Source organism: Periplaneta americana, chromosome 6 (genome assembly GCF_040183065.1).
Source record: "Periplaneta americana isolate PAMFEO1 chromosome 6, P.americana_PAMFEO1_priV1, whole genome shotgun sequence".
NCBI classification, from domain to species: Eukaryota; Metazoa; Arthropoda; class Insecta; order Blattodea; family Blattidae; genus Periplaneta; species Periplaneta americana.
Window position 1 is genome coordinate 60927407 of NC_091122.1, and position 22435 is coordinate 60949841.

The following is a 22435-nucleotide window of genomic DNA, read 5'->3' on the forward strand; positions in this document are numbered from 1 at the left end:
TAGTACTAATTGAAGGAACAGAATTTTAAAACTACTGGTACATCATAATTAAAAAGAAAGCATTATTGAAACTTTTTCGTGGAATAGTGAGTCTGAGTTCTTTTAAAACTAATGACACATTTATAATCTGTGATATTTCAATATATTTAGGCTTATTAAAGCTATGTTTTTTTGCATGCCAGTGTAAAAATACAATCAAATAATATTCTGGTCATGCAAACCTGGTTTTCAGGTAGAAGCTCCCTGTGAAGCAGGCTTGAATAATTTCAAGGGAAAAATTGTTCCGGGGCCGGGTATCGATCCTGGGACCGTTCGCTTAGCGCACAAATGCTCTAACGACTGTGCTACCTCAGGAACCATACACGACACTGTCACAACTCTTCCCTTTATATCCACACAACTCAAATAGGCTCAAAGTTGGGTTTCTGGTGTCTTGTCAGCCCATTTGAGTTGTGTGGATATAAAGGGAAGAGTTGTGACAGTGTCGTGTATGGTTCCTGGGGTAGCACAGTTGGTAGAGCATTCGTGCACTAAGCGAAGGGTCCCGGGATCGATACCCAGCCCTGGAACAATTTTTCCCTTGAATTATTCAATGTTCTGGCCAGTTTGAGTAACTGAAATTTTTGTTGAGCAGTCTGTTGCTGGAGGTTGCCATTTCAGTAAACATTGTTGAGATATTTTGATTCAAATGAATGTCATAAACAACTGAATATTAATTCTTATACGTGTGTTATTTTAAAGATTAAGCAAACGAATTACTGTGATTTAGAAAAATCAAGATCTTAATTAGCCCATAATTAAAACTCAAATTTATAAATAAAATTGCATAATGCATGGAACATCTTTCAGAAATTCACAATGCATGGGACATCCTTCAAAATTGCATAATGTATGAAACATCCTTCAAAATTACATAATGTATGGAACATCCTTCGAAACTGCATAATCCATGGAGCATTCTAGAATGTGTGTGAAACTGATATTTTATGGCATTTAAATTATATTTCGATTGACAATGTTACATACATTCGATTCATTCATTCATAGTGTTCTGCCCAAGGGCAGGTCTTCTAACATATTTTCCTATTTGTACAAAATAATCATACATTTAGTAGGCCTATTTATCTTTTGTAAAGCTCGTATTTATGAAAAAGACTATGAAAGCAGATGAATACAAAGAATAATACGAAAGTAGTCTGTTTTTGTAACAAGCTGGTGTCACTTGAACTTGCCCATGTAAGTACAGCTGTCAAAAAAAAAAAAAGTGGCCGCACTCGTGAACAGCGAATATTTTCAAAGTCCACTTCGGGTCGCGGCGATGTTACACGATGCATGTGCTTGTACAAGCAGTTCCGGAACTATGAAAGTGTTCCATATCTACGCCTTGTAGACCAGCGGTAGAGTGCTTGTTTAATGATTCAAAGGTCGTGGGTTCGGGCCTTCTTCAAGTTTTCATTTTATTTTTTAATCTTTCTTTAGCGATGTAAATAATATTCAAATTATCATTTATATCCAGTTATCGTTCTTTATGGATATCACGTTATTTATATTTTGTTATCGTTCTTTAGAGATATGAACAAAATTCAGGTCATCATTTGTATTCTGTTATCGTATTATAACGATATGAATAATAATTATTATTGTATTTCCAATGGGGGTTAGCCGTATTTTACATATGTATGTTAGGGCTATAGTTTTATACACAAAAAAAGATAAGCATAAAGAGAAATGGAAAAGAAAATTAAATTAGCTTACGCGATGTAAACAAAACATAAATAATCCGTAAATTAGGCATTGCGATTGCAAAACAAATATCAGGTATCAATTTGTAACATACAAAAACATTAACAACACACATACGTAACACTTCTATAACACAAATATGCAGCTTTCCGTACCATACATCATAAATTAATACACAATAGTCACACAAACACAATCAAACCATAATTACGACATTGCGACGACATCAAGCATCACATAACTGACTCACATACATAACAAATCAAGCATCCGTTACAACACATACACTTCAACATAGTAACCACACTTTTAAAAGTTACAAATTTGGCTCCAAGAAGAATAAATAGGACACTGTTACTAATTACTATTCTTCTACAATTTCTTAAATACATCTGTAATAAATCTGTGAAATTCCGATATGAATAATATTCACGCTTTTTATATTGTTATCGTTTTTTAGCGATTTAAATAATATTCAAGTTATCATTTATAGTCTGTTTTCCTTCATTAGCATTATAAAACAATATTCAAGTTATTTATATTGTTATTGTTCTTTCGCAATATATTAATTAAACAAACCAATATTTATCATTTATATTCTGTTATCGTTCTTTAGTGAGACTGTATAAATAATATTCAAGTTATTTATATTGTAATCGTTCTTTAGCGATATAAATAACATAAATTTAATATTAGGTTTGGAAAAATCCAGTTGTATAATACTGCTATTAGTTTTTCTTTTTGTATTATTACATTATACTATCTTGAACCACAATAAAATGAAAAGGAGTAACGAGGAATTGAACCTGAGACGTTGACATCTAAATTCCGACGTTCGTCCGCTGAGCTACGAGAGCAAAAGTGTGGAAACATTTTTGGAAAAATTGGCCCAATCACACTCTAAGATCTTCTGATGATTCGTAGAAGCTAGTCCAGGATGCGGGGGGGCAAAGGCTAATTGAGATTTCCCGGTCTCTGACCGGGTCAAACATCCTGATAGAATTAATATTTAACCCTTGCCGTGACTTTCGGTGAAGTCCGGAGGGCCCAATTAGTCAAATCCACTCTCCTCATCTCCACGTTTGGGCCCCTTGGAATTTAATAAAATGCGAAAGAGATTGTGGTGTGCGGAAAGCAACGGGATGTTACCGCATTTAGGCCTATCCTTCCTAAGAAAACTGCAAACATGAACAAAGGAAGCTTTTAATAGAAGAAGAAGGATCTTCTGCGGACCTCTGGAAAAAGAACTAAGGAAGAGACTAGTGAAGTGCTTTGTGTGGAGTGTGGCATTGTATGGGGAAAGAACATGGACATTACGACGAAATGAAGAGAAACGAATTGAACATTTGAAATGTGGATGTGGAGAAGAACGGTGCGTGTAAAGTGGACAGGCAGAATAAGAAATAAAATTGTGTTTGAAAAAGTGAGTGAAGAAAGAATGATGCTGAAACTGATTAGAAAGAGAAAAAGGAATTGGTTGGGTCTCTGGTTGAAAAGAATAATAGACTACATTAGGATATGTGGATCATATGCGGAGACTAAGAGGAACAGAACATTTATGTGTGTATGTTCAGAATGCCTGGAATATCGTGTCTAAGAACAGTCGCTATTTGCAAAGACTAGTCAATTCCATGCCCACTCGACTGCAAGATGATCGAGATAAGAGGAAGATAGACTAAATATTGAATTGTGGCCTTTTGTTTTGTTTTTTGAACGATTAATTGTTTGAATGTTTTAAGGCCGACGCCAGTAAATTTGTTATGTTTATGCCACGAAAGATATTTTAATGAGAATAAAATCTTTTTTCTTTCCATTTGCAGCCACAATATCATAATGATAATGATAAAGTCATGGCATAATATATTAATGAACCTGATGTTAATTACTAAAATAATCATAAAAGAGAAAGGAGCCATTATGTCTAGTTTGTCTCTCTCAAAAACAGAACAAAAAAGGACATAAAAAGCACGAGGTTGTAGTCGAACGCAGGACCTCATGAATAAGACGCCTGAACGCTACCATTATGCTATCGAATAACACACAGTATACTTCAATTATAACTGTAGATATCAGGCAACGTGGTCCAACAACATGTAACATCGCCTGTCTCCGAATTGTAGCGAAGATACCCGAAGGGAACTTTGATACAGAAGAGCGGCCACTTTTTCTTTTGACAGCTGTGCATGGTTTAATGATTTCAACCTCGGTCTGTATGTTGTTAAACATAAGACAGGAATAACACATTTGACACCGATTGATGTTACACTTAAAAAAAAAAAAAAAAAAAAAAACATAATTAATTAGGAAGTAACTGTTTCCTAAGCAATCGAATGCATAGTAATAACGTTAGACCTGTATTGATAAGCAACTGGAAATGTTTGAGATGAAACATATTGTACAGACCCAGAAACAAAATTTAGGCCACCTGAATTTTCCAAGCTCCAGTTATAACATACTGCGCATGCTCATTATGTTATAACTGGGTCTGTATGAAAGTGGGTGGGATTGCGTACCGAGAATCGGTGGCATCAAACTGTGGGCAGTTGCATTTCAGTCAAATGCTATTGTTCACTGTAGGATTAAACTGACAGCAACATTGTTGTTGTTGTTTAGTCAACTGTCCGAAGATAGGTTTGAACCTCATAAGTGACACCAATAAGGCATCATTCATGAGGCAAATAGGCCAGGAGAAATTGGGTATGGTGGCCAGTTCTTTTCCCCCCTCCAGTCGCTGTTTAGCTACATATTCCACTAATCAGATTTCAGGTGCATACAAACAATTGTGTTCTTCCTCTGACATATATCATCGAAAGTGAGATGTACTGCCTGATAATAGATGTACAGTAGAGGCAAAAAAAAAAACTGGACCGACCCTTGTAGCTGTTTTCAGAGCCTTGTCCACTCAGAGCACGATAGACTGGTAACTAAGACTTTCGTGGTTCGAATCCTGCCTGGGAAGGAAACTTTTTTTTGTTCCTTATTCAAATTTATTCCCAATACTTTTCGATTGCAGCGATATTTTACTACTTAATTAACTTATTATTCCCAGAACATGAATATTACCAGCAATCGAAAAGTATTGGGAATAAATTTGAATAAGAAACAAAAAAAAGTTTCCTTCCCAGGCAGGATTCGAATTACGAAAGTCTTAGTTACCAGTCTATTGTGCTCTTGAGTGAACAAGGCTCAGAAATCAGTTACAAGAGTCGGTCCGGTTTTTTTTGCCACTACTGTACATATCAGCCAGAACCTCAATCAGAGGTGTTGGCCTGGTTGGCGGAGTTGGAATAGTGCTGGCCTTCTATGCCCGAGGTTGCGGGTTCGATCCTGGGCTAAGTTGATGGCATTTAAGTGTGCTCATGTCAGTAGATTTACTGGTATGTAAAAGAACTTCTGTGGGACAAAATTCTGGCACACCGACAACACTGATATAACCTCGGCAGTTGCAAGTGTCGTTAAATAAAACATAACATTTAAAATTTAAATCAGAGGTGATTGAAACATTGTGATGTTAAATTCTTTTGTAAGTGGTGAGAAAAAAGATTCTGTTCTCAATAAGAAGAAATGTTGTACAGTACCGGTACTAATACATAATCTTTTAATAGAAAATGGGAGCATCTTCTGCGGAACTCTGGATAAAGAACTAAGGAAGAGACTAGTGAAGTGCTTTGTGTGGTGTGTGGTATTGTATAGAGCAGAAACATGGATATGACGACGAAGTGATGAGAAGCAAATAGAATCATTTGAAATGTGGATATGGAGAAGAATGGAGCGTGTGAAATGGACAGATAGAATAAGAAATGAAGCTGTGTTAGAGTGAGTGAAGAAAGAATGATGCTGAAACTGACTAGGAAGAGAAAAAGGAATTGGTTGGGTCACTGGCTGAGAAGAACTGCGTACTGAAGGATGCACTGGAAGGAATGGTGAATGGGAGGAGTTCAGGACAGAAGAAGGTATCAGATGATAGACGACATTAAAGTATATGGATCATATGAGGAGACAGAGGAAGGCCCCATGTAGCACAATGTGTTATCAGCTTTCTCCAAGAGGTGGGGATTCAGAAAATGAACTGGCCAGCACGCAGTCCAGATTTAAATCTTATAGAGAATGTATGGAATTTGCTGGGAAGACTTGTACGGAATCGAGTAGTGCCTGCAGCAGAAAGCTTACACCAGCTCATGAAAGCCATATAGCAGGAGTGAGACAACCTAGATCACCAGGGTACCAGAAATGTTATTCAGATCGTGCCTGGAAGCTGTAATTGCGGCTAGAGGAGGGAATATGCGATGGTGATTGGTCTAGTGAAGTGAAAAAATGTTTTAAAACATGGTAAAAGGACATTTAAAACGATTATTAGTTTAATAATGCTGGTTTGTTTTGTGTAGTGCAATGCATCATTAAAACAGAAAAAAGTGTAACATTGATTTTTGTTCTTATTTTTTTGTCGTAATGGGTCGAAATTAATGTTAATAGGCCTAAAAATATTGTACAAGTTTTAAATTTACCAAAACAGGCTCATAAAGCGGCGAAGTCTTGTCACAATAGTCTTTCTCCAGTGAATATCGTACATCAGCCAGACATGCTGTTACTCCACAGGTGTGAACGATTTGAAGTAATTATGTAGATTCATTTTCATAAGTATGGATTGTTAAGTATTGTGTATTAAAATACCCCTGATTCCGTAGTATTTAATGGTTTTGAAAGTTTGAGTGTTATAAGCGCCAGATTCTTTGGTCTAGTATGTTTATTTCCATGTAGTCTAACTTAGAAATTTCAATCCTTTCCACTGCTTTTAATTGTTGCTTAATTTAATTAATTGATTTGAGAGATCTTTTTCTAGTAACAATAAAGTAATCAAGTTATTTTAGACCTCAACATTTTAGTCGAAGGAAGAGGATTTACTTTCGAAAATATTTGCAAGTATTCTGTCCAGCCATTCAAAAGTTGAAATAATTGATTTTAATGTTATATTTAATATATATATTTAAGTGTGTTCATGTTATGCAGAAAGTGTGATGTGTTTATTTTAAATGTTGTAATAAACATAAGTATTTTCTTTCCTTTATAAATAGTTTGAAATGATCGATTTGAATATGTACACAATGCTTTAAATGTATGTATGCTGAAAGCTTTCTTTCTCTCTGAGGAAACTTAGCATTGAAACTCACTTCGAAGCGACCAGTTTTGAGTTTTTTTTTAATTTTTTAGATGTTCAGGGTTTAATAATAAATTAAAATTACAAATATAAGTTTCTTTGGAAATTTACATTTTTAATTATTTCTACAGTGCACCATTTTTTGAATGGTTAAATTGCTGCTTTTGTGTGTTAAGGATTCATGTTCAGATCCTGATCAACCAGAAGTAAATTCTTTTCTGCACAAAGTTTCCTATCATCATTTCGTCATTGCCTGAAAAGGAAGGTCCAGGATTGACAGCAACTAATAATAAGAGATATAGAATACATGAAGCCATGCAGGTTAAAGAGGACAGAACTCAATGTAACCTGAATTCTGGTAGATGTTTAATGTTAGGAGAAAATTAATTTGATTTACGATTGTTTCAGCACAAGGTGTTGGAGTACCTCCAGGGCCTAGTCTTATTCCCAATGGACAGCCACCACAATGGAATCGTCCTCCAGCCTTTCCACATGCCATGAAATCCAGACCACCTCCAACAGGATCCAACATTGTTGCTTCTGTTACATCAAATGGTACACCAACTCCACCCAGTTACAGCCACCCAGGTTTGTTGATTTTGATGTTTCTAATTCCAGTATAGTTTACTGCTTCAAAACTACTTATATGTGAAAGATTCGGGGGGAGGGGCGGTTTTTGTGTGTGTGCGTGTTTTTTTTTTTTTACAGTATATATTTCAACATGCCTCATTACATAGTGTGTGTGTTTTTTTACAGTATATATTTCAACATGCCCCATTACATAGCGTTTGTGCCTGCGTGCATGCACGCTCATGCTATTTTTAATATTAAATTTTTTTTGTCCAGCCAAAAGTGCCGTTGTTTTAGTATTGCCAGTTATTTGTGTGCCAGTTATGAGGGATTTTACTGTAGCAGTATAAACATACACATTCTCGACATTTTATATACCGGTATTAAAATCAAACTTCCCTTATATACTGAACAACCAAGTTAAGAGGCTTACTTATAGTTTTTAACCAGTGGCAGCTTTTTTACATCATCTTCCTTTACATTTGTTACCTACAACTATTATCATCGATTTCCATGCTTCTTTTACATCTGGCACTCAAAAGTGATGAATAGTGGAGGATCAACTAAACATAAAATAAAATATTAACTGAATAATGTATAATTTATCTTGTAGGATGATGTTTAAAGATCTGTTTGAAATTTCAAAGAGAAAACAGTTCCCAATTGATGTTTATTAATATAAAACATCAGCTGAAAGATAGCACTTATCTAAAGTACAGTACTTAATATTTGATTTGTGAACACAAGGTCACACGTCTTTCTCTTTAATTCTCTCTTTTCATTATCATGTGATTGTAAATACTCAGTTAAGATGCATATCCATTAAACATGAGTGTGCTTTTATCATTTATGTGTCACAAAATTATTGAAAGATATTGACAAGAAGCATTTTGTTTTTTAAATGTAACATGAAGATAATTAATAAGTTATAAGAAATAAAATAGGTAGATTCAAAATTGTATTTTATTCAGAATACATCAATACTAACATAAAAGTGAACGTAAATACACTCAGTATTTAACTGTTATACTAATTATTGATCTACATTTCACTGGTGCCTGAAATGTTGGGAGGATTTTATTTCTTATCTTCGAAAAATATTGGAGTGCAAGAAGAAAAATGACTTCACTGTCAAATGCCTGGCATTAGAAAATAATAGAAAATAGAGAGAGAAAATGCTGCTCCCTGGAAATTGCCACCCTAGGCAACTACCTAGGTTATCTAGGCCTAAATCTGTCACTGCGCTCCCCTTTTAAAGTCAAAAGAATATGTTAGAAGTGTTCTTTTTTTTTTTTCACCTGACACTCCATCTTCTGTAATCCACAAAATAGCACAAATGTTCTTCAAATCCACAAAATGCAAGGTTTATTTACAAACACAACACTTCAAATAACTAATTGTCCACACCTGTGGAGTAATGGTTAGCGCGTCTGGTTGCAAAACCAGGTGGCCCGAGTTTGAATCCCGGTTGGGGCAAGTTACCTGGTTGAACTTTTTTTCTGGGGTTTCCCTCAACCCAATATGAGCAAATACTGGGTAGCTATCGGTGCTGGACCCTGGACTTATTTCACAGTCATTATCACCTTCATCAAATTCAGATGCTAAATAACCTAAGATGTTGATACAGCTTCGTAAAATAACCTACTAAAAAAAACTAATGACAATCTCCTAACAACGCAGTGTTGTTGATGATGAACAAAAAAAACTACGAACTTATGCATGAACTTAATAATAAATTGCACCTAATGAAAAGATGTGTGAGAATGACGACTGACAGAATTGAATTGGGCAAGAAATAGTAGGTAGATTTGCCTGGTGCCCTCTCATCCAGGGAAAGATTTTTTTTGCATGCCATAAATGTATTATGCTAAGAATTTTTAATGTCCTTGAAATAACATCTCTCTTTGCCAGATTTGAATATGTGAACCTGATATTCAATGGCTAGCATAAAAACTATTTGGTCCTGATACATGAAAATAATTTTGTTTCTTAAATTTTTGTGGAATAATTCGTTTAGAGCTTATAACAAAACATATTTGACTATACAATGGAATAACTGTTTTTTTTTTTTTTTTTGTGAGTTATGTAAACATCGAGTTCTTGCACATTATTAACCTTCTAACTCTACAAAATAGAATATTAGCGTCGAATTCTGAAGTACAAAAATTTTTTCATATGTTTACAATGTGTAATTTTATTAACCCACAGATCTTGCGTCTTTATGCCAAGTTTTCTGTCATTACAGTGACTTAGGACTGAAAGGGCTTAGTTTTTATCTTGTGAAGAAGCATTTGTTGTATATCTTTACCATAAGTACCATAATGACTTTGAAGCCTACTCACGTTCCTGTCATATAAATCTTAGATATAAATGGCTAGACTATGATGCTAATCACTAGACAGTGGAAAAAAAGTCATTCGGATGTGAAGGTCGCTACAATGCGACTAGTTTGTCTTGTCAGAGGGTTGTTTACGTAAGCACAGAAGGTACACTAGAGGCGCATGCAGGTATAGGCCCGGAGAAATGTAAAGCGTCAACATAACCAAAAGAAAAACGAATAACTTCTGCCACCCTATGAATCTCGTGAACTAGGCAGGTTAAGTGTAGCATTTTCGAATAAGTACATTTTATTTGTTTGCCAGCCTTCACCATATATGCAGCATCATATTGACATGGCATTTTCAAATAACGTATCTATCTGTGCATGGTCGACTTTTTCAAGTGTGTCTGACATCAATAAAAACTTTTCACCCGCACAAGTAAGTGACATTATTTCAACGATTACATTTGCTACGTATATACCTTTCATGTCGGTGGTTTTTTCTATTGAAACCCAAATGTTATTGTTTGCTACTGTATTCCTAATTTGATTTATAACTTCGTTATAACACACAGATAAGAACTGTTTTATAATCGATGATTCAGAAGGTGCCTGATATTTTGTGTACTTTTCTATAAACCCTTTAAAGTGAGGATTGCCCAATGTTTTGAATGGAATATTGCAACTTATCATCATTCGACACAAATACTGGCAAAAGTCATATTTCGTATTTGAGGCTGAATTTGAACTTGAACCCTTATTTTCTTCTAACACACGAGAAACATTTTTCATCTGTTTCTGTGTATTACAGTGATGTTCTTTCGATTGTTTTGTTATTTTTTTTTAATATACACATACATAATCGACACTTAATTGTTTCACCAGTATCACTATTAAAAATGTTGACTCTGTATTCTTGTATTAAAGAATACACTGTATGTCTTCGACATTATGATCACTTCACTGAACACAAATGAATATGTTTAGGGGAGACTGTTGTACCTTTAGCATAGTGTACCTTTGAACTTTTTTTGTTTTTTATTTTTTGCTACTACCTAGAGGACTCAAACTGAAGTAGATTACAGGGAAAGCCGCTAAGTAGCTCTGGTCGTAGTTTTGGTTTGATTGATTGCAAAGTGTGAGTTCTGTGAACGAAAGAATCTTTTTTAGTACCAAAAGTAAACATTTCGTTCATTGATATATGTTATCTAACATAAAACCAGATTGTATTTGCTACCATCCATTAAGTACAATGTGTTCCATATCATCTGGTGAGTAATAACTAGACATCGGATTTTTAGGCACTAAAAATCGCAGTTTTAGGCGCCTAAAATAAGCTCAAAATTTGTAAAATTAGGCTCTATTTTAATGAAAATAGGCATTTTAGGCACATCAAGGTATCATACTTATTTCTTTCACTGAAATTTTTAGTTATACACTAAAATACGCACAAAAAAGTATGTTTAAACATTAAAAAAGAATACTATATTATATTTATAAACAGAGCTGCACAAATTTAATATATTGAAACTAATGAAATAATGATTATTGATATCAAGATTACTCATTTTAAGTTATTGAAATTCAGTTCCATGCTCAGACTTTATTATAATTATCTGCACAGTACACCACCAGAATTTTTTCTAAATTCTCCACAGTTAAACTTTGCCTTTTGTCACTAAGAATCATTTTGAAAGCAGAAAAACTTCTTTCAACCGAAACTGATGCGAGAGGCGCAAATTTTAAATTAGGTACAATAGAAACATCAATACTTACTCGAACATTTACACTTTCCCCTGATATCACTCTTGATACTTTTTCCAACAATGAAAATCCTACATTCTTATTTAATACGTTGTCCCACTTATTTTTAACTTTTTTCCCAGTTTCGCCCAAAGCAGAATGTATGTTCACTTGAGCTTCCTTTACTATTGCTATTTGGCTACAAAGAGATTTTTTTTTTCACGTTCTAATTGTTCAATCCTTGCAGGTATGAAAGAAAAGTTTGATGTTATGTAGGCAATATCGTTTTTCACTCGTGAGTCATTCAGACAATCTTTCACTGCTTTCACACACGCTGCACTATCAGTTTCAGGTAATTTATCAATAACTGTGACCACTTCTTTAAAATACTTAGAATAATACACCACTGACTGAATCCAGGTTTCCCATCGTGTAACAACCGGCTGAGTGGGAGTGGGATATCTGGAAAGTTCTCTCTGAATATTGAAATCCTGGATGGGGCTTTACAAAAACATTTTTTTGTGTTAGAAATAAACGAATTGACAAGAGGAAATTCATTCCGGATTGTTTCAGAAACCCTGTGAAGGCCATGTGCTAGACAGGTTACATGCGTGAGGTTAGGATAAAATGTTTTAAGAAGTGGAGCTGCAGCAACCATGTATGAGGCAGCATCAGTACAAAACAACAGAACTTTACAATCGTCTATATTACCTGAGTATAAAGACTGTAGGCATTTATTTACAAAATAAGCAATGGCTTGCTATTCACTTTCGAAAGTTCCTTAACACATACGAGGTGTGGAATCGAAGGTCCATCAGGACTAAGTTTTCCTACTACCATATTTGCTATATACCTATTCATAGGATCTGAGGTTTCATCCACAGAGACCCATATGTAAGAATCACTTATATCCTCCCGAATGGAAGCTAAAGTTTCGTTGTATATTCTGTCTAAGTAATTTTTTCTTAGGGTCGACTCAGATGGGATATTTTGTTTGCAGTATTTTTGTAAAAGCTGTCTTAAAACCGGATTTTCAATTGCATTCCAGGGAATGTTAGCAGCAACAAATGCTCTGGTTAAATCAGCATAGAAATTGCTGCTGAGATTGGATGAAGTAGGCTGTGTTAGTAAAGTTTGTTGCAGTTGATTTTTCTGCTGAGCTTTAGTCTTATGAGCCGCTCCTTGCACATGCTGCTTTAGGTGGCACTTCTTTTCTTGCGAAATCTAAAAATGTAAAGTAAACTGAATTAAAATAAAATCCTAATTGTTGTATTGCCGTATTTCTATCACAAAGTTAGTGGGTTCGAACAATCAAAATTTTAATGACCTGCAAATACTTTAACTACCGAAATTTAAAAGGTTAAAGTGTAGTGGTCTTAAAAAGAATTATACCTCAGGATAGCTCAGTCAATATATAAATATTATAGGCCTACTCATTAAAATTAATAGAATTTATATATTTCAACTATTGTTACATACCTGTTTGCTACAAATCTTGCAGAATATTATTTTTCCATCATAAGTGAATTCTGAATATTCTGTTAGCTATTGCCGGATCAATGTAGATTTTGCAATTATATTTTTCGGCATTATCGCGTTAAACTTCACAGGAAAACGTCCTACCGCTCAAAACTTCTCGACACAAATAAGGTGAGGGAAAGAGCAACTGTTAACGAGCATTCAAATGAACTGTTGTTATTGAGATTCAATTGGACAAAAATACAAAGTTCCACTTATTGTTGCATTTCCTGGTAGTGTTAACACTAGGAGGGCCATTCTTTTAAATATTTTGCAACGGTTTACCCTACTAATTCGCAGTTTTACGACTTTTCATAAATATTTCAAAACACTCTTTCTCCAAAAATTGTGATTTTATGACACTCTGAAGGGCAGTACAGCTAATCGGTTTCAGACCGAAAACAGTCATTTTTATAGTATAGTATATCTCTGAATCGGTAGCAGCACATGTTGTGATTGTTGCCTGCTTCAAAACTAAGGTTGGTTCTTTGTCGGCATTTATGCCTCCAAACATGTTAAATTCTGTGAAATCTATTGCGAGTGTCGTGAGATTCAAAACATTTTGTTTCCTTTATCGATGGTTTCGTGGCCGGTGTGAAGCAAACTTTCCACTTTTTAAATGCCTTAAATTTCGCAGTGAATGCATGTATAAATTATAAAAAGTAAGAGTAAAATGCGAAACTTTACAGTGAGTTAGGCATTTTTAGGCGAATATTAACAAATTAGGCTCTAATAACCGTTTTAGGGCATTTTAGGGCACTATAAAACTCTTTGAATACCTTTCAATTTCCATGAAACACAAATATTAATAATTATTTTTACTTTTCTCCTAAAGAAACAAAATAGGCATTTGCCCTAGAATCCGATGTCTGGTAATAACACATTTTAATTTCCATGATTTATTCGAATCTCTAGTTTTGGTAGCCACATTTGTTTAAATGTGCACCCTCTTGTACCTTCGAACACAGAACACCTTGTACCACGGAACATGTTCCAAGGTACATAATACTATTAGTTTTTGTTTTTATTTTATTTTAAGATCATGCCACGAAGTAAATCTGGAATTAAGAGGTCCCCCAATTGATCCGGATGCCTTGAAGAAAACTGTTGAAGCAGTTATTGCTCCTCCAGGAAATAAAATCTCAATCAGAGCAGCCTGCTCTGGTTTATGATTGCAAATACATTTTAAATATTGTTGTTAGTTCTTGCAACTATATTCCCACCTATATTACATGTGTTCCAACTTACAAGAGGGTATGTTCTAAGGTACATGAACCTGTTGTACCTTTGAACATATTACATTTTATTTTTTCCATCTTTAATAGATGTGTAGAACAGGAAAATATATACACGAAGTTGTAAAGGAATCTTCAATAATTATTTAAAGTATTTTTTAATTTAAAAAATATCATTTTCCAAAATTAAAAAAAGTAAAATGTGAAAAGTGTTTAAAGGTACAACAGTCTCCCCTATGTATCTCAATATTCTCTGTTCACGTACGGACGAGGACTGACTGAGAACGCAGAGTGGCAGTTGATTTTGGTGTTCGAGTGGTGCTCTCTGCGGACGGTACCGTGTTGTACCTACTTGGGATGCGTGCACACCTCATGCCATAGTCAATGCTTACAATACTTGTAAACCGTAAACATGACTTTTATTTGACTTTTTCTCCGCTGTCTACTAATCACCCATATCTTTGTAGTGCTATGGCTACAGGAGCCCTGCCACTTGTCCCTTGTGTCTCTTTATGATTGATTACTTTTACTTTGCCTATTGCTTTACTGGTAGTAAGATTGTGTGAAATACAAAATTAAACTATTAAGAATTTGAGGATAAATAATAATATTATTTGCTGTATTGATGTTCTTATGTTATTTTAGGCAGCTTATCATCACACTCTTCAAGGGACCCATCACCTATTCCTCCTAATCGACCTAGTGAAAGTCTTTCTGGTTCATCACAAAGTCTCCACACATTGAACAGTCAACCTCCACAGCAAAGACCACATCTTCAGCAGCAGTCACCAACACCTCCTGTGTTGAACGCATCATCTCAAAGAGGATCTCCAGGAATGATTGTAAACTCTTCCCATAACAGGATTATGCAACCTCCTGCAGGACAACCTGTGTCTACAATGTATAATACCCCAGGAATGCCTCCATCCCTAGTCACACAGAATTCTGGCCAATCAAAACCTGTAGGTGTACAACAAAGTTCTACAAGTCCCCAGTTTTCAACAAATAGCCCCTTTCCACCATCTCAACGTAGTAACCTTGCTAGTGCTCCTCATGTAGGGCCTGTGGAATCAAGTTCGCGCCCAGTGAGTTATCAGCAAAATGTTGCTTCTCAGAACATTCCTTCACAGTTAAATCAAAGTAACCAAGAGAGATTAGGAACTAGTCAGTTACCTTCAAATATTCACTTACAACATATGGAATCCAGTTCTAATCAACAAAAGTTTGATGGAAGACCAGGACCATCACGAAACATGCCACCGCAGGCAAACCCAAGTTATGCTCCTTATGTACAAGCAATGCCAGGCATTATGAATGGTCCCCCTCAACAGCAACCAATGTCTCGACCTGGGCTGGGCATGGGCATGTCACAGAGTATGCAAGGACAGACCCCAATGATGACTGCACCTGTGCCAAGAACAAATTCTCAGGGCTTTGTACCGCCCCAACCAACCAGCAGGCCAATGGGTCAGCCAGGACCCCCTAGTGGTGTCCCACCTATGCCAAATCCGCCTTCTGGTATACACGGACCTATGCCTTCTCAGCCAGGAATAATGTCTCAACAACCACAACCACCTGTTAGTCAGCAGATGACTCAGCATGGGATTGTCTCGCCCATGGGTAATCGTCCGGCTCAGCAAGGAATGCCTCCAATGCAGCCTGGAATGGCTCCAGGACCTCCAATGCCACCTACTAGCATGGGCTACTCACAACCTCCCATGCCTCCAACCTCCAGCCAGTATCAGAGTATGCCTCAGTCTGGTGCAGTTCAGCATGATGTTAGTCATCTGGGAAAAAGATATCCTCAGCAGGTATGAACATATTTAGTGTATTTTGTCGGAAAGAAAAAATACGAACATTATTGCAAACAAATTTTTTTTATATATAATTTCTGAAATACAGTGGAACCTTGATTCCTGTTATCGTCGTTTTCCCGCCTTTTTTTTTGGTCCCAGAAATAGTCCCATATAAATAACGTTATTTTTTTCCCAGTTCCATCATTCCTTAAACTATTGTTTTATCGCATCGATCGTTGAGAAATCACAGTGCCGACGCCATATTTTCCCGCATGGTTAGTTTTCTTTTACTTCGAAAGGGCGAACTTTTTGCTCTCCATTATTATCTTTGAAGCAAGATGCAGAAGATTGCGATCCGGAGACTGTGTCAAACTTTGTGGAAAAATGTAAAATGTATTATTCCGTCATGATATGTGATGTGATTCATCATCTTATTGCAGCACGCGTACTCTCCACGTGCGTTTGGTATAGTCTGTTAATGTGGAAATTAGTTACTACATGTGTGATCTGTGCTATGAAGACAGGTATTAGATTCTGAAAAGAAATGCAATTTTATAGTAACTTATTGATTAATCATATTTTTCCACACAAGAACGATGTGGAGGTGTATAAACACTTGATACAGTATTATTATGGAATATATTACGCAGTCGTCTTACCTGACTGGATTTGTCGTCTTAATTCTGCGACTTGTTTAGAGTCAGCTGTACTACAACACAGATGCCGAGCTCCACAATGGCAAGGGTTTCTGTACATTGTTTATGTTCAGTACATGTTTATATGCTTAGATACATACAGGAGAAGTATCTTTGTAGAGTTACTAAAGAGCTTGACAAGTTTTGGCGTTATTTTCATACGATATGATATAGATCTAATTTGTGACGCAGGTTCTAGTTGCATGTAATGCAACAGTGTGGACTAATGGAAGCCCTCCTATTTTAAACAATAGTATTAATTTTATGGGAATGGATTTGTGGTAACACATATCTGCATTCTGAACATAACACGAATGATTTATGGTTTACGATTTTCACATACTTAATTTCTGTCTAAATTATCAGTAACGACCAACATCTCATGAGGAATAGTGAACTAATTTCTAGTGCATATGTCATCCTCATCGCACACATGGCTTGGTATGTTGGTGTGGGAGGTGATAAAACTCTACCTTTCTGTTTACTTCAGTATCATTCTTATCAGAAATTCACTATAAAATTCAGGTGTTAAAAAAAAAAAAAACAAAAGCTAACTGCAGATTTTTTCTGCAAGAAATAGTGTACGTACTGTAATATTCTAATAAAGGTGCATTAAATGTAATCACTAACCAATTGGTTCTTTATTCTATACCTTATTTAAGCAAACAACAGATTTCTTATCATAAGTTTACAAACAAGAATAAAATATTAACAAGACACGTTCATTATGATTTTATATTATTTATGACTAGCCGTACCCATGCTCTCCTCTGCACCTGTTAGATAGAAATAAATATAAAGTAATTACATAATTAAAATAGGACGTTTGATCCAGGGAACATTCATGTCTGATAGAAGGATAAATCGTTTAATATGTTACTTAATTTAAATTGTATTTAAATAATTAAAATGCGATCATTTTGGTCCAGAGATCACTCATTTGGTGCACTGACAGTTCCTTTAACATGTTTCTTAATTGTTATTACATGCAACCATAGTTTAATGAACATCGACATATCATTTATTCTTAATGTGTAAACTTTATATTACTTGCTATATGTTTCAATTGAATTATGGTAATAACTTAATTTTAACCATTGTTTTCTACGTCTTCAGTAAATGGCACTTGGCCCACTATGGTTCTGAACCCTTCAAATAAGATAAATAATGATACAGCATATACAGTGGTATTTAATTATATTTCTTTCTTTCGAAAATGTAAGAATTCACGATCTCCTATGTACCATTCCCATGGAATGAATAAATGTGTCTTTTTTTCTACTCATAAATTTTATATTTTGCACATAGGAGTTACTGCAGGAACAACGCTATAATCTGAGGCAGCGGTGAAAATGTAATATAGTGTTATTTTAAAAGTCTTTTATATCCTTAAATATCAGTCCTATCAAAATTTTGCTTAGAATAAAACTTATCAGAAATAATTTTTAAAGAAACTTTTGTTATGTAACATTTTTCACAAAAATCAATAATAAGTGAGATATTTCGATTTATTTAATTCAGGCCCCCTTATAACCCCCCTTTTAAATAACGTATTTTGAATGCCATATAGCCTAAAATCTAAGTTACAACGAACTTAATTTATATTCAAATTTTCATCGAAATCCATTCAACCATTATCGCGTGAAAAGGTAACAGACATCCAGACAGACGGACAGGCAGACAGACAGACATACAAACAAAAATTTCAAAAAAGCGATTTTCGGTTTCAGGATGGTTAATTATACATGTTAACACCAATTATTTTTGGAAAATCGAAAATTACCAGAAAAGTTTTGGCTACAGATTTATTATTAGTATAGATTATTGTTAAAATTTAAATGCGTCGATTATATGATTAGTCCTTCTTTAATCATCTAGGGAACAGTGGGATACATTCATAACTCTGTTGCATCTATTATACTCCTACATATGGTAATTTTTATGGTTTTTTGGTATTATCGTTTTCCCGTATAATATATCATTTTTATTCCCTGTTCCCCCAAAAAATGATGGATCGAGGTTTCACTGTATCTGATACGAAATTAAGAATTGGCATTATGTGGTAACATTAGTTCTGATCAGGTTCTAATGACAAAATAATCATAGCAGTTTACATATTGAAACATTCTATGCTGTGATTTTCTTTTATAATAATACATCTTTACATAGATTAAGCTAATTTAGAGGGGGGAGGAAATAATAATAATATTAATAATAATAATAATAATAGTAATAATAATAATAATAGTAGTAATAGTAATAATAATAATAATTTAATTTTTCCTGGGAATTTCAAAATACGGTTGTGAATTTAATTTTGTTTGACTGGTAATTTGTTGATATTCCAGATGTGAATACATCTTCAGAATATTAGTAAGCACTGTTCCATTTTTATTACTTTTTATGGCTTGATTACATAATATCGCATTTTGATAATCTTTCTGTCCGAGAGTCTTGAAATAAAAGAAAAATGTATTATCTTGTATTTTTTCAGTGCAATATATTAATTTTGCATTTTTAATCTTTCTATTCTATGTACAGTGTTGTAATTTAAAGAAAATGTATACCCGTAAGTGTAAGGAGCATGATCTTGTTTACAAGATAGATTGTCTGTCCTGAGGTTCTGTTTGTGTTCCAAGTGCTCTATTTATTTCGTCTTATAATTATTTTTATTTTGGATATTTTCTAGCAGACATATCAACAAAGAGGTCAGTCTGGTGGGGATGCTCTTGCACCACAGATGTCTGGCTTGTCTGTAACACAAATGGGCTTCAACAAACTCTGGGTATGTAACATCTTCCAACAAATTTTGGTGGGGGGATGTAATAAATTGACATGTCACTATTATTAAGAAGAAGAAAGTTCAACCAGAAGCTTCTCAACAAAGTGACCAAGTTTGCATCTCAATCACTTCTATGAGACACATGATGAGTGAAGTGGCATTCTCGTTCATCTAATGTTATATGGTCATTATAATAATCGTCCTCGGTGTTTTGGGCTTGCCTCGAGACTCAAGGATTACAGGTCCAAGGCTGGCTGAGTAGTAATAGTGTGTTTGGTTGACTAAATCTAAAGCGTAGTCTCCTCTAGAAATGCAGTGAAGTTTTGTGGTGTATCACATATGAAAGAGCATTATGGCGTTTGTTTGCTTAATGCTGTTGTACACACTAAACTTGAGACATATGGAGAAAAACCAATTGAAGTGTTCTCTGGAACAAGAACTTCACTACAAAATCTTGAGTTTGAGATACAGAGCATCAGACATTTTGGATCTCTTGTAACAGCACTGCACAGAACGACATTCAAATGTTTCTAGAGATTGCAGATATCCACATTTCACTGGACATGTCCTACTTTTCTACCATTTTGTGAGCTTCCAGCTAAAAATTTGGAAAATGCCCGGCTTTTTATCCCTATTTGCGAAGAAATGTATTTAAGTTGAAGAATATCAATCAAAGAAATTAACAACGAAAATATTGCAAAAGAATCTATAGTTTAAGGATAATTCTATAGTTCTAATCATTAAAACTGTTGGTAACAGTGTTCCACTATTGCCTTTTTCACTTTCGTTTCCTACTTTTATGAACTTCTGGTTGCTGGATTTTCAAGTTGGCTAATTGCAAGCAGTGGAGCATGTGTGTTTCTGTGTTGTGTATCTAAAGTTCTCTGAAATTAAAGATTTTCATGCAATCCTGAAAGCTTAAAAATTTTAAATGTTGAGAAAAGAAGACATTGGCAGTAGTGCAGTTGGAGGAAGTAAATTATTGAATAGCAACAAAAGAAAATGCAAATTCAATGATATAAGAAGCAAATATCCATGCTTCATTCAAAGATGTGTTGAAACTGAAGCTAAATATAGTGCGTTCGTAGCTCGGCCGGACCACTAAAACATTCAAATTTGAAGATTGTACTTACAGTAATTGTTCCTTTTAAAGTTATTCATGTTTATTTTTTATTTCATCTTCCTTAATTAAAAGTTTTCTTGTTTATTTTATCATCCCTAATTAAAACTTTTGTAACACTTGTTTATATTATTTAGGTTATGTTATAACGGTTCTGCCAAGCTATGAACGCACTGTATATTGTGTGTGATTGTTACATATCTGTAGCATCAGGAGATGTTTTGGATTTGGAGTGACATACAAATCTACCAAGTATACTAAATGCTTCTAAAGCTCATGTTCATCTATTAAAGTAACAGTTATTTTACGCAAAAAAGTAATAAAATAGACGAAAAAGCTAGTGCGGCTGAAGGAATGTTGGCATTCCATATTGTGAGCCACTATCAGTCATATAGGCTCATAGACTGCACCTCAGTGTTAATGAAAAAATTAACTTTTTGACGACTCAGAAATCACCAATAAATAACAGAGTGCAAAAACGAAAACAGAAGTCCTCATCAATGAAATGTGGTCACCATATTTTCTTGATACCACATTTCCTTAAATCTACATTGATGCCATGCCATTTCTTGGAATAGCAACAGATGCCAGCAATCATGAGATAGTATTTTGACTGGAAAAGCGGTATTGTCTCGAAAATTCTCGATTTACAGAATTGTGAGATTGGAACTGTTCAAACCATATTAGAAGGAAAAAGGTCTAAAACTGTAATCTAGATGCCAATAGAAAACAAATATTTAATCTCTCATTTTGTCCAACACTCACTTGCATGAAATCCATCTCTAATTGTGTATTTAATCATTTCAGGGCTTGGAAAATGTTGATCTCCTTCAAAATAGAAACGTTTTGCCTCCAGAGAAAGTTGAAGCACCAAAAGTTAGATTACATCAAGAGTTCTTAGATAGTGTAAATTGTAGTTCAGAGTAAGTGTATTAGTTATTTTATTACCAAGTTAGTGATAATTCTGTATAATTTAGTTTGTGAAATTGACGTCTTACTCACAAGTTTATATTTTTGTGAGATGTAATAATATGAATGAATAGATATAGTTCATATTTACTGGTATATATAGTACGTGTTTTTTTTTTTCTTATTTATATTTTAGGGATATTTGACCATAAGTTGAATACATGATGTTGAATATGGAGATGAAATCGGAAGTTACAATTTTTATGGGTCACACTATGTTGTTCTTACTTGATTTTGATTCCATATTTCAGATTTAATTTGACATTTTCATATTTTGTAAAATTAGTCAAAAAATAATTTAATGCTCTCATAAGCATTTTCAGCAGCTGCCTCGAGGCATAGAAGTAACTTATCTGATAAATATGCTGGAGATTGAAGTTCGAGAACAGATACTGACATTATTACTATATTTGTTTAGAGCTTAGGTGACTTTGTGCCAAATGATACAGAATGTACAGCACTATCATTTCTTGACTAGCTTTACATTTCGTGTGACCAAGATAAAATATAGTAGAACCCCATTTATTCAAACTAAATGGGGCGGAGCCATTTTGGATAACAAAATATACAGTATTCAATCATTTATTGACTAGCTGTACATGTTTTTTGTGATCAGGGTAAAATACAGTAAAATCTCGTTTATCTGAAATAAAGGGCATGGAGCCATTTTGGATAACATGTTTTTCAGATAATCCATAGATATTATTTTCAATAGTGGAAGGAAAGGTGGGTTGGTGGAACAAAAGTTACGTAAACAAAGGATAACTTTCATTTGACAGGACCAGTGTT

At 34.6% G+C, this 22435-nt stretch overlaps 1 protein-coding gene across 3 annotated transcripts in view; it reads left to right on the forward strand.

Annotated features, from left to right (window-relative positions):
* Sec24AB (Protein transport protein Sec24AB) overlaps positions 1-22435 on the forward strand; it is an 81028-nt gene that overhangs the window by 5330 nt on the left and 53263 nt on the right. For 2 of the 3 annotated variants that reach the window (XM_069828194.1, XM_069828195.1), the window contains exons 3-6: positions 7307-7486; positions 14930-16095; positions 19465-19560; positions 21485-21600. In XM_069828194.1, coding sequence (XP_069684295.1) covers positions 7307-7486; positions 14930-16095; positions 19465-19560; positions 21485-21600 — 1558 coding nt within the window. The remainder of the gene's footprint in view (positions 1-7306; positions 7487-14929; positions 16096-19464; positions 19561-21484; positions 21601-22435) is intronic. The other variant, XM_069828197.1, reaches the window with a different exon arrangement.